Genomic DNA, 13,438 nt, shown 5'->3' with positions numbered 1-13,438 from the left:
AACAGGGCTGCACAGTGGGGTAGTGGTTAGCACTTTTGCCTTGCAGCAAGAAGATCCCCGGTTCAAATCCCAGCCTGGGATCTTTCTGCATGGAGTTTGCATGTTCTCCCTGTGCATGCGTGGGTTTTCTCCGGGCACTCCGGCTTCCTCCCACAGTCCAAAAACATGCTGAGGTTAATTGGTTACTCTAAATTGTCCGTAGGTGTGAATGTGAGTGTGATTGTGTGTCTGTATATGTAGCCCTGTGACAGACTGGTGACCTGTCCAGGGTGTCCCCTGCCTTCGCCCGAGTCAGCTGGGATAGACTCCAGCACCCCTAGTGAGGATAAAGCGGTGTATAGAGAATGGATGTCTTAAAACAAGTCCCTCCATCTTGCTGAAATGTCACTTCTTAAGTAAATTTATCTTAAATCAAGTGGGATGAGAAATTTTGACCAAAAATAGGACAAATAGACTTGGTAAGATTTTGAATTTTTGCAGTGCTGGCAGTTTGTCCACGTAGACTTGCCGTCACACACACGTGCAAAGAGGCAGTTGATCTGGTAGTGGCAGAACCAAGCAACTCAAAATGGAAGGGGCTACACAGCAGGTTGGCCGTCTCAGTGGGAATCATATACACAAGGGGTCCTCAATTTACAGCAGAGTTCCATTCCTACAGATTGATGTGTGTCGATTTTGTCATAAGTTGGAACTCCGGGGAAAATCTAAAGAAAGGCGTTACATCAGTTCTACGTAAAAGTCATGAATACCAACAACTTTCATGCACCTATGGGTCATTTTTCAATAACGTAACAGAATATGTTGTACTGTTTTTACAACTTGGCCGATGTTTGTCGGTGTTTCATTTTGTTCCAAGCGTTTTATTTAATCTAATTTCACTTCCATGGTGAGTTACTCTTACACTTTTTCTTATTTTGAAAAAGCCTTTATTTTGAAGTCGTTTGTTGAAAGTTGTCACTTCCTGTTCGCTATTTTGATGTTTGGCTTTACAGTTTTTTGTTGCAATTTTCGCCGTTTGTAATGTGGATCAAAAGCCACAGAAAGAAAGTCAAGTTTGCTGCGACTCACGATTCATTTTGCAAGCACGAGTTTAACTAGTCGGTAAGCTGCAGTGAAGACATGGAGATGAATTTCCTTTTCTTCGAAGCATCAGAAGAGTCTGACTTAGCCTTGAGAGACATAATGAAGGGCAAAAAGTTAGCTAATGTAGCGCAATCCAAGGTGGCGTACAACAAAGCCGTCTTACAGCGCTGTGTGATGACGTATTCGTCTGATTCAGTTCTGACGAAACGCCGTATGTTGAGGACGTCACAAATCGAGGACCTATCTATATATCTATCAATCCCTTTCTTTCTTGAATCTGTTTGTTCATGCAAAATGAAACATGATTAATATAGATTAAAATATGTCATTGTGATTAATCGAAATGAATCCACATCAACCCTTGATTAATCTGATTAAAAATTGTCCTCGTTTGACAGCACTAATAGATTAGTGTCAGTGCAGCAGATACTCTACCACATCCTAACCTTGTCATAGAGATTCCCAGAATTCCTCTTGTCGTCCTCATCGCTGCTGTCCTCAGCAGGAGGCTTCTCCCTCTTGGTGTCGTCTCCCATGTAATGCTCAAAGACACTGGAGAAAGCCACAGCCGAGAGCATGCACACCACCGGAGTCAGTGTCAGCATCAGACGCACCATCACGCCGGCGAAATACACCGCACTGATGGCATACAAGGCCACTGGAAGGCAGGAGATAAATAAAAACAACACAAGGTGGTGGGTGAGATGTGTTAAAGTGGAGAATAAAGAAGGGAAAACAAAGCAGACAAAGGTCAGACAAGGAGAAAGGCAACAAAGGAGAGACAAGAAACGACTCAGAGTGCTGGGAGGAGATAAAGACATGAAAAAGAGAAATTGAGTTGTTAGAATAACACGGCATAATCAGTCTACGTTAGCTGTCAACGGAGAGAACACCGGCTGCTCTGCGTCCTTGAAAAGTGCCGACCCGGCTCAACAGGTGCACGGCTAATCAATAACTGTAATTGGCTGATTAAGTCCCAGGGAGAAACAGGCTGCTGAAGGACTGCCTTTCTAACACTCAAAGGTTCTCCGTCCTTGATCCTGGCCGTCTTACTCCATAAGCGAAAGTTTTGTTTAAAAGGAGGTACAGTCTCATTTGATGTCTTTCACGTTGTTTGAAAGCTGTGAGTGTCAGATTATTGACAGCAGGAGACGCTGCATCGATGCGGCTTTATTTGGACCTGGAGGCAGGAGAATCACAGCGCTCTACCTGGACATGTTTGGAGAGAACAGAATGGAAGAAATCTTTATTGAAACTTTACCTTGTGACAGTAGCATGTGAACTTTATATACTTCTTTGCAAATCTTTTGACAAATGAACAAATAATGAGGAATCATCCCATTTATTTTGTCCATGAACAATGCCAAGTGAGTTGGATCATTTCCAAGGCTTGAATGGACAAGAAACTCTCAAGGTTGAAGCATAAGGCAAAAAGATTTTCCGTCTAAAACGGGTGTCCAACATGAGGCCCGTGGTCCAAAACCGGCCCTCAAAGTGTAAAAATTACAGAGAAGACATTAACTGCAGATTGTATATTTGTAAAACGATAAATTTAAAGTAATTTCTAGACGATGACGAGTTGTCTGATCATAAATTAAAACACTTGATTGCTCATTGTTCTTCTGTCATTGAGTGTCTCATTTTTGTACTATTTTGTTTCGTTTCGTTGTTTTTTTTGTCTGACTTTTGTCATTTTTCTCATGCTTTGTTGTTTCTCATTTTTGTCGTTTTGCGTCTCCTTTTCACCTCGTTTGTGTTTTTTGTCTTACACGTGTCATTTTGTGTTTAGCTTTATTCGTTGTTTCTTGTGTGTTTTTGTTATTTTGATCATAAAGTAAAATATTGTATTATTCAGTTCCAGATGACTGAATGTTGTGTTCCTTTGTAGACACTCTGATCTGCAGGTTGTAATGAGAAAATGATAAACGGAGGCATAATATCGCTGAAACTGAATTTATTTTTTATAAGAAATTTCAGATTGTTATGTTTTGTAAAAAAAAAAAAAAATCCTTAAATGTGAACATTGTCAGAATGTACTTTTTGGCGTTAAAACAAAGGAAACATTTGGAATCGTGGTAAATTCTGCTGTGATTTTACTGACCCAGCCCGCTTCAGATCAAACTAAAATGACACCCTGTTTTGGTGTTTTCTAATTGGCATCAAAAACATAGTGCTGCTGGGGATGATGGAAATGTCATTAGTTTTGCACATATTTTATAAGTCCTGGACAAACTGAAAGCTTAACCAGATGAAAGCGTCAAATGAAAAGGAATAATTCATCCAGAATGTCACATATTTTATTGTGATACATCCTGCGTCGACGGTTATTTTAAAACCACAAACACGAACCTCAAAGGCATCGATTAAAGAGCCCACATTATGCACATTTAGAGGTTAATAATTTTATAATGGGGGTCTGCCATGAATGTGTTTACACGCTTTAATGTCCTCAAAAGCACATTACTGTTCTAACATTCCTGCTTCACCTCGTCCCGTTCAGTTTTAGCTCCTGCATCTTTAAACTCGCTCTCCTGAAAACCCCCGTCTGTTCTCGTTGTTACGGTTCCTGTAAGCCAGAGCTGTGAGTATAAGCAGAAGTTATGTGGAAATACATGGAAGCTGCTCATTGTTTTGTGGGTGTGCCGAACTAGCCGCTAGGCAGGATCATGCAAATGTGTTACATGACGACATACGTGGACTTCTAATGAGGCAATTCAGGCAGGTAAGATGCAGCGTTTTAAACTGGAGAGAGCGACTCCCATTTGTGTTGATATTGCAGACCAGGGGTATTCTACTAAAATTCAAAGGGGTCCAGACAGAGAAAATGCATTAAAGCAAAGGTCTGGAACATCATAATGTCTAACTGTATTAGTGTGATATATGTTCATGTAACCTGGTAGCTTCTTTAGCGTCTTCATTAGGGCTGGCCCGAATAGTGGTTTCTGGTCTCCGGATATTCGGGCCCTATTAAAGACGAATATCTGAATATTCGTTCCGCCCACTAATGTCCGACGGGGGGCGGGGCTTGTGGCGGAAACGGCCCGAATATTCTGATCCGTTCGTCTGGTCTCTGGTCCAAATTTTGCCTTCCTTTTGTCTTCAGTTAAACTGAAGAATTCCCAAACAGCGGAGGTCTTCAGCATCTTGTCTTGTGTTTATGCAACGAAGTGAAGCGTGACGTCAGAGTCGGCAGCAACCCGGCCATTCGGGTGGTGGTAAGAAACACGAATGGAGGAGCAGAGATGAGCCGAACACGACGGGATGAGCCAAAGTGGGCCGAAGGCGGAGGCAAGACAGTAACGCCGCATATTCTTTCCGCCCGGTAACGTCCGACCGGGGGGTGGGGATATTCGTATACCAAAATTAATATCTGGATAGTGCCGTAGTGAACGAATATTCGGGTCCAGCCCTAGTCTGCATGTAATCAGTAACTGACCGTCAAATCAAATAAATTCAGTACGGTTTAAAAACATTTTGACATCATATTTTCATAAATAACTTTTGATATAAGCTGTAAACCTTAAAATAAAGTGAAAATAATGACTGAACAGCCTGAACCAACTTATATACATCTTTAACAATACCTAAACCTCAAAAAAGTAAACTACTGAACACTTTTAAAAATTTTTCCTGTCTTATATCACTCCCTTACATCCTTGCTGCTGAATGGGAGAACTGAGCTGCCGGTATTCGGATTCCAAGATTGATATCTGGATACCGCCGTAGCGAACGGATATTCGGATATTCGGGTCCAGCCCTAGTTGTAGCCCTTTCAAACACGCAAAAAGCTACACAACACACTAAAGGAAGGGAAAAACACAAAAAGCATAATATGGCCTCTAAATAAATAATGAACTGCCAGGAGTGCATTAAAGTCTACATCCTCTGGGCTCTCATGCCGATCCATCCACTATGCTTCTGAAATATTTCAACAAAAATGCTTGAATGGCTAAAAATAAAACTGAAATTCCTAAAACTGCTGGTAATACGATGGACTTGGAGGATCACGATACGATCTGGACGACTCCTCTGTCGACGACCGCCCAGGATATCTCACTCGGCCGCTCTGCACCGCAGTGGAAATGGGGTTTTTCGTGCACAAACTGTATAAATATTTCACAAACCGTTCCCTACCGAACACACGTTCATCATTGATGTTCTTGATGCAGAACCACAGGCCTGCCGGGAAGGTGCAGACCAGGATGTGGAGGTCGAAGAAGAAGGACACCCATGTTGTCGGCTGGTGCTCCGAAACGGACGCTATGATGGGGATGTGGATCTTAGCGTAGCTGTGGAGAGAGGAGGGAGACAGACAGGATGTAATTCATGCCGAGTCGAGCGCTTTGGGAGCGTTGAGACAAATTATACAATTGATCTTCCTGATTAACTCCAGAATTATGAGGGAAGAAGATAATTTAGCTCCCCCACATGCTTTTTGGTGAAACGTGAACAAATTTAGCCCTGCTGATGAGTGATGCCATTTTACTGCTGTTAGTTTCTGATCCGTGTGTTCCCTCTTTACTCGTAATGGGGCTTTAACGCAGCAGTTTCCATACAATCTTAAATATTTCTCCCTCAAGTGTTCTGTGATTACAGCTGGGAGGGAGAAAACAGACAGCACATTAAGGAATTAGTATCAGCCTCCAAAAGGAAAAGGGGGGGAAGAAAAAAACATCCCATACTGCTTCAGTCAGCAAACCGAGGTAGGGGAGCTGGAGAGGATTGATCGGGTGTGCAGAAATATCAAACAAATCGCAGCGTATTTGGAGAACAAGGGGTGCTCGGTGCTGTTTGGAAGTAAGACAATAGTTCAACACCGCCTGTGCTGCTCTGTTTTCCCCTCTGGGATGTTGTGGGGGGGGGGGGGGGGGGGGTTTGGGGGTTGGGGGGGGGGGGGGCAGGTCTCGGAAAAAACACACACATGCACTCAATTGAACAAGTGTTCCATCGATGGAGAGAGTGTGAAGGTCAGCAGAGCTTACCCGGTGTCCCAGAGAGAGTAGAAACGACCACTCCACGGAGCGATGTATCCTAGAGACAGGAAAAGCAATCAATAAGCAAAGGCTCGTCTCTTAACACTTTCCATTTGAGCGTGGAACACGAGGACTGCTGGTGGGAAGATTCCTGAGCCGCGTTGATACGAAAACAAGCCAGATGAGGCTTGTTAGTCGCAGAAAAACACAATAAAGTGCTTCTTAAAGCCTAATTTTTGGCTGCCTTTTGCTGCAACAAAATGTAATTATTTCTACGGCAAACTCAAGCGAACTGTGAAGCTTTGAATAAATAACAGAGAAAATACGATCTGACCTACAGGCCAGCAAAAACATGTAGCACAGATTGCCTGAGGACAAGACAGCGGATGTCTAGAGTGTATGTTGGTATTCATTGTGTGAGGGGGGAAAAGAAATGCAGCACAGAAACAGAATGTGGGAAGGCAGCTATCGAATCATATGTCTTGCCCTCCAACAATTAATATTAATGACTAAATAAATAACAGTGGAAAGGAACCCCGTGGAGGTTTGAAGACTAGAAGTGTTGTAAAATTTTAATGACTGGATTTTGTTTGTTTTGAGATCACCGAAACAAACTTGAACAGAACATCTCAAAAGCTGGGTTTACATTACAGTTTTTCGCAAAATAAAAGCGATATTTCTAAATTTTCAACAAAGTATATTTGCGCTTTGAACGTGTTTCCATTGAAGGTTGTTCTGCATGTTCAGCATCATAACTCTTGTAAAATAACATCCCGTGAGATTTCACTGCAGGAAGATGGACGCCCAAAACCTGTTGTGTGTAGGTGTTGTTATGTTTGCTGTCTAGTATGGCAGTGATGTTTTTCTCAAGAATAATGGCAAGAAAAGTCTCGGTCTCCTCTTCTGTCCACACGTACCACGCCATGTTTACTCAGAGAGAACTGGTCATGTGACCAGGTACGTCACGTCCGATGACGTATAATGGCGGAAAAAGTGTTTCCATTGTGCTTTTGCGATATTTTTCAATATAAACGTCTGAAAAACCACCTCATGAGGGCGTAAAAACTTTTTAGCGATATTTTAGTCCTTTTTCTAAATTCAGCTGTTTCCATTACCAGTTTTTTTATTGCCCTATTCACATTTTGTGCATATCTAAGGATAATGGAAACGCAGCTAATGATCCATAAACTTCTGAATCCAAAAAGCTTACGAGTAATTAAAAGGGAACATAATTTTTTTTAAATTTAATTGGCAAAGTTGCGCCATTTATGGCAGCAAAAAACTAACAAGAAAAGCACTGAGAGAGAGCAGTCCACATCCAAGGCTGCTCATTCCTCCATATTTTTGTAGAAATTCTGCATTTTTTATTAATTATCGATGACCATAAATCACGGCAACGTAGAATGTGACCATTTAATATAGATGTACCTACAAATAAAATAAAATGACCTCGCGCTGAATACAGGCGTGTGTCATACATGTGTACGTTATGTACGGATACCGAATCACGTGACCTAAATATGTAGCAGGGATCGATGAGAAACACCCCCACAATTTAATCAGTTGTTCCATGGATCATTTCTGATGGATAAGTCCTGATAAGTCCTCAGCGGTGGATTTGTAGTAGGATCACAATCAGCTGACGTAGTGTTCACTGGTTGTCATGGTTACAGTGACGTCGTGCCGCTATCTGGCAATGATACAGAAATCTTTAACAAATCTCCACGTTTGGCCAAAATGATTAGAAATTTGTCCAAACCATGCTCAAAAAATCCTCTTTTGCTGTTCACAATCTGTCCAAAAAGAGTTAAACATCTAGGATGGCTTAGAAGGGTTCCAAAAATGACTGAAAACAATAAAAAACGTCCAGAATGACTAAAATTTGACCTCAGAAAAAAGTATGCTCTCTAAATGTTGTCAAAATGTGTCAAAAATGACCGGAAATATGTGGAAAATGACTAGAAATTACTCAAATTTGTTTAGTACTTGCTCATTCAAACCTGTCCAAAATGAGTTTTGGACAGGTGTAAATGTTTCTATAAAGATTCCTATTTTCATCTTTTACTCCATTACTTTGATATTTTTTATTCTTACTTTATTTTTTTAAATTTATTGATATTGTACGTTTAAAAAAGAGAAAGTCGTACACTGCGTACAAAGATAAAAAAGCTTTCTTATCTTTTATCTTAAAAAGACTGGCTTGTGTTTTTTGTCTTCTTTTCGTCACTTTGTCTTTCGCTTTATTCGATGTTTTGTCTTATTTTGTCTTGCTTGTGTTGTTTGTCTACTTTTTGTTGTTTTGTTTCTCGCTTTTGACATTTTTGGTCTTGTGTCATTTGAGTAATTTTTTTGTCTTGTTTTTGTAATTTTTTGTAACTTTTTTGTCTAATTTTTTGATTTGTTTCATGTCGTTTGTCTCATTCTGTGTCGTTATGCGTCTCGTTTTTGTCATTTGTGTAATTTTTTTGTCTCGTTTGTCCATTTTTTGGTAACTTTTTGGCCTAATTTTTTGTTTTGTTTCGTGTCGTCTATTATGCGTCTCGTTTTTGTCATTTTGCGTCTCATTTTTGTAATATTTTAAATGTCGGGTCCGGGCTCATGGACTAACTCCGTGAGCTGGAAGCTGTAACGTGTAAATGAAGAACTGAGGCACAATGTTGCTAAAATTGAATTTATTTTTCTTTTAAAATTTTAGTTTGTTCATAATGTTTTGTAAAAAGACAATTTCTTAAATGTGAACATTTTTTGCACTAAAATTAAGGAAAAAAACTCAGGATAGTCATTATTTACAGGATATTATGTTGTGTTTTAACTGGTCCGGCCCCCTGGAGATCAAACCGGGCTGAATGTAGAACCTGAACTAAGATGAGTTGGACACCCCTGCTGATAAAACAAATCTATTTCAGAGCCACATCAGTAAACTCAGCGACTTTAGCCCAGTGTAGATTTTGCCCAATTCCATGAAAATGTCTGTGAGGAACACTAGCCATCCATTCTCTGTAAATGGGAAAGCAGAGTGGCTTGGATGGGGGGGAAAGAGGGTGAATCTAAGACATTTTATCGGAATATACAAACAACAATCTTCCTCCAGAACTGCAGACTCCACCCCCTAAAAAAAACCTCAGTGGAAAACGTGTCAATGCTGAAAATGTGTTCTATTGATGCGACTTAATTACTAGAATTGACTTGTTTATAAATGTAACTGAAACCATTTAAGCTGCAAATTAGACTGCACGGGGCATTTTATGTGCGCATACAAATGTCTTATTTTGGTTACGCTTTGATCTGGAATACATTTCTGCTCTGAACTGTTGCCTTGGGGCTCTGGGAGCAGCTCAACAACACAAAGTCTTACTCACATATTTACATTTTGTGACGTGCTCGCATCAACATATAGCCGTCCCTGCTCTTCAAAGGGGAATGTGGCTAATATGACGCTTTCTAAACAACTTAAAATAACCCTAAACCGCAACAGGCAAAGAAAAAAAGCTAAATTAGTGGGATGGAGATATTTTAAGAGGTGATTTAAAGCGTAACACTGATTTTCCCGATCAATACTTGGCTCTGTTTTAAAAGGCGCTGAGGAAATCCATCCGGCTGCTGTGCCGCTGAGGCTTTGAGAGGAGAAACGCTTACAGACTGTAGAGAGACATGCGCAGTCTCCCTGCAAAAAAACTGGCAAGTCAACAGACAGCCGTCGACTCCCACGGCTCCATTCAGATGGCCGACAGATCTCGACGTTTACCAGATGAAGCCGGTAATCTCAAGAGGCCGGGCTTCTGCGTCCACCACCGATCTAAAAACGTTACCGTGGATGCGATGTGCCACCATCTCCAAAGGCCTGGCTGCAGAGTTTACATCATGTGGAGTGAAAGACTGCTGGAAGTTTGGTTCAATAATCTGCAGCAGCAGTCACACACTTTAGTGAGTTGATTCTCATCACGGGCTGCAGAAAATGTGTGCAATGTCGGCTCTTTTCCACATGACTGTCTTACTGTAGAAGATTTCCACTAAAGCAGGGGTGTCCAACATGAGGCCCGTGGGCCAAAAGTGGTCCTCCAGAGGGTCCAATCCGGTCCTCAGAGTGTAAAAATTACAGAGAAGACATTAACTGCAGATTGTAAATTAGTAAAACTATAAATTTAAAATCATTTCTAGACCATGACAAGTTGTTTCCATCAAAGTAAAATACTAGATTGTTCTTTTGTCGTTTGTCTCACGTTTTTGTCGTTTTGTGTTTTCTTTTGGTCTCGCTTGTGGTTTTTTTCCATTTTTTTGTAACTTTTTGTCTCTTTTTGCTTTGTGTCTGTTTTTGGTCATTTTGTCTCTCATTTTTTGTAATACTTTGTTTGGTTTTGTTGTTTTTTGTGCCATTTTTGTTGCTTGTCTCACGTTTTTGTTACTTTGTTCCTCATTCATCTCGCTTGCGTCGTTTCCTTATTTTATCATTTTGTTTCTCGCTTTTGTAAGTTTGTGTCTCATTTTTTGTAATATTTTGTCTTGTTTTGTTGTTTTTTGTGCCATTTTTGTTGCTTGTCTCATGTTTTTGTTACCTTGTTCCTCATTTTTGACATTTTATGCTTCCTTTTCATCTCGCTTGCGTTGTCTATTTTTTGTCGTTTCGTTTCTCGCTATTGTAAGTTTGTATCTCATTTTTGTAGTATTTTGTCTTGCTTTGTTGTTTTTTTTGTCTGACTTTTGTCATTCGTCTCATGTTTTCGCCATTAAGTTTCTCATTTTTGTCATTTTGTGTGTTCTTTTTGTCTCGCTTACGTCTTTTGTCTTCTTTTTGTCATTTTGTGTGTTGCTTCATTCGATGTTTTGTGCCATTTTGCGTTATTTTGTCTTGCTTGTGTTGTTTTTCCACTTTGCTGTTTTGTTTCATGCTTTTGTCATTTTTTGTCTCATTTGTCCATTTTTTTTGTTGCTTTGTAACTTTTTGGTCTGATTTTTTGTCTCTTTTATTTTGTTTTGTGTCGTTTGTATCATTTTTTTGTCATTTTGCGTCTGATTTTTGTAATATTTTGTCTTGCTTTAGTTGTTTTTTTTGTCTTTTTGTCATCTGACTTCTGTCATTTTGACCATAAAGTAAAATCCTCTCTGCTTCAGTTCCAGATGGCTAAATGTTGTGTTCCTTTGTAGACACTATGTGACCTGGAAGTTGTAATGTGGAAATGATAAACTGAGGCTGAATGTTGATGACATTTCACTTATTTTCCTTAAGAAGTTGCAGGTTGTTCATGATGTTTTGTAGAAAGATGGTTCCTCAAATGTCAGCATTTTCAGAATGTACCTTTTTCGCACTGAAACAAAGCAAACATTTGGAATTGTTGTTATTTATAGGTTAATATGCTGCTATTTTACTGATCACTGGGCTGAATGTGGAACCTGAACTATGATGAGTTTGACTCCTCTGCACTAGACAAAGGAAGCAAAGCCAAGTAAGACGACGCAAAAAGGCTGTTAGAATGTGGATTTTCTTGCAGCACGTTCTCCGTATCTTCCACAACAAGATGGAAGAGCTTGGCGGCGCATCCTTTAAATAAGTCAACACTTCAGCAGGAGACAAATAAAATCAATAAGCAGCAAGGGTCTGCTCTGAAACCTCGAGTCCTGCCCCGTGGCCACGAACTCAAACTGAAATAATGGAGAAAAACATTAACGAGGACAAAGTTCAACCAGCTGGATGCACGCACCGGGGTTCATCCAGGCCGGTCAGAAAACAACACAAACTCGCTGACAGAAAGGCACTTGGTAGAGCTCAGTCCTCCGCCAACGCTCGACGCTTCTCCAACACGCCTCTCTGCAGTATCCATATCGGTTTATATTTATTTATCGTTTGCATTCCAGGTTTAATTTCTCCGACAAACAGAGCACTGATTAGTGGCCCGCTGGGGCGCTGTGGGTCAGGCGTTCAGGGGATAGCGCTCACTACGCTGGAAGTTTTGGCCAAATAAAGGAAACAAAATGGCTAAAATCCCAGATCTGGACCACCGTCAAAACATAATCGACTGATCGCTACACAAAAGGAGAGTTGTGGAACAAATTCCAGCCAAACTGAAGCCAGTTTTTACATATTGTGCTACAGAGGAGGACGAAAACACAACCATCCCAGTCTGTGTCCTGACCAGCTTCACCAGGGAACAGCAGCCACAGTCAGTGTGTTGACATTTGCTGCATTCTGGAGACTCTTAGGCTACATTCAGACTGCAGGGCTTCATGCTCAATTCTGATTTTTTTGGGAAATCTGATTTTTTTGCGAGTTCGTTCACATTTCCAATTAAATGCGACTTGCATGTGATCTCCTGTGTGAAACTCACACCACCCAAAAGTGTCCCGCATGCGCAGAAGAGGACACAACAACGACATGCAGCGTAGCAGAGCGTGTTCAGTGTTTACGAAGGTAAACATGGACGCTAACAGCAGAGCATGTCTGGCCATTTTAAAGTTGTTGTCCAGCCGGAGCCAGCATATTTATAACTTAATCGTTTTAAGGAGAAGGTCAAGAAGGAAGAGAGCCAGGATTTTGGCCCTGGCGTTTTGTGGGGCAGTGGCAGCAACGTCTGTCCAGAGAATTGTGTGGGTGCAGAGTCGCAGCCAGGAGTGGTGGGATAGTGATGTGAGAGGCTTCACAGATGCAGACTTTATTCAGAATTTTCGAATGACAAGGGCGACCTTTACCTACATATGTGAGCGCCCAGGGCCGGCCGCTGGCATAAACACTCTGTGTCGTTGTTTATAGCCACATCCACTAGAGGGGGCCACACCACAATAAGTGTGTGATTCGCATTTTGTCCCTGTCTTTATTCCAATAAAACATAAATCTGTTAATGCTGTTAATCATGTGCATGTGTGTTTTAACCCAATTACAAGCTGTGCACGTGATTTGGTAGTTGCCCTGTGCATGTTTTGGGGCCACAAAAAAAATCTTGCTTAGGGCCACCAAAGTCCTAGGGCCGGCCCTGTGAGCGCCTCTTTTTAACTCTCACGGCAAGACACACGTCTTCAGCAGCCTGAACACGTGTGTTTTGCTTGAACGCAGAATAGTGACGCTTATGGTGTACCGATGACGTATAGGTCGGATAAATGCAACCTGGTCGTTCAGACTGAAGTCGCGTGGCAAAAGATCCGATACGTATCCGAATTAGGACCACTATCCAAGTGGCCTGGGTCGCATTTGAAAAAAATCAGATCTGTGTCGTTCGGACTGTCATGAAAAGATCAGATACAGGTCGCATAGGGGCAAAAAAAATCAGATTTGGGTCACTTGAGCCTGCAGTCTGAACGTAGCCTTATTGTGCTTTTCCTGCTTTGGGCAGACATATTTCTGCAGTCAGTAACCAACAGGAGTTAAATCATGTGAAAATGGAATCGCAGCACTG

The 13,438-nt window shown here is 41.2% G+C and overlaps 1 protein-coding gene across 1 annotated transcript in view; it reads right to left on the bottom strand.

The window, feature by feature from the left end:
* Positions 1-13,438, bottom strand: part of LOC110961997 (STT3 oligosaccharyltransferase complex catalytic subunit B) — a 134,491-nt gene that overhangs the window by 22,713 nt on the left and 98,340 nt on the right. The window contains exons 8-10 of the mRNA XM_051955775.1: positions 6,066-6,114; positions 5,218-5,372; positions 1,530-1,741 (exon numbers count right to left, since the gene is read on the bottom strand). Coding sequence (XP_051811735.1) covers positions 1,530-1,741; positions 5,218-5,372; positions 6,066-6,114 — 416 coding nt within the window. The remainder of the gene's footprint in view (positions 1-1,529; positions 1,742-5,217; positions 5,373-6,065; positions 6,115-13,438) is intronic.

The sequence above is a fragment of the Acanthochromis polyacanthus genome, chromosome 11, assembly GCF_021347895.1.
Source record: "Acanthochromis polyacanthus isolate Apoly-LR-REF ecotype Palm Island chromosome 11, KAUST_Apoly_ChrSc, whole genome shotgun sequence".
Classification (NCBI taxonomy): Eukaryota; Metazoa; Chordata; class Actinopteri; family Pomacentridae; genus Acanthochromis; species Acanthochromis polyacanthus.
The sequence above is the reverse complement of the archived record's forward strand: the minus strand, read 5'-3'. Positions and strand labels throughout refer to the sequence as shown.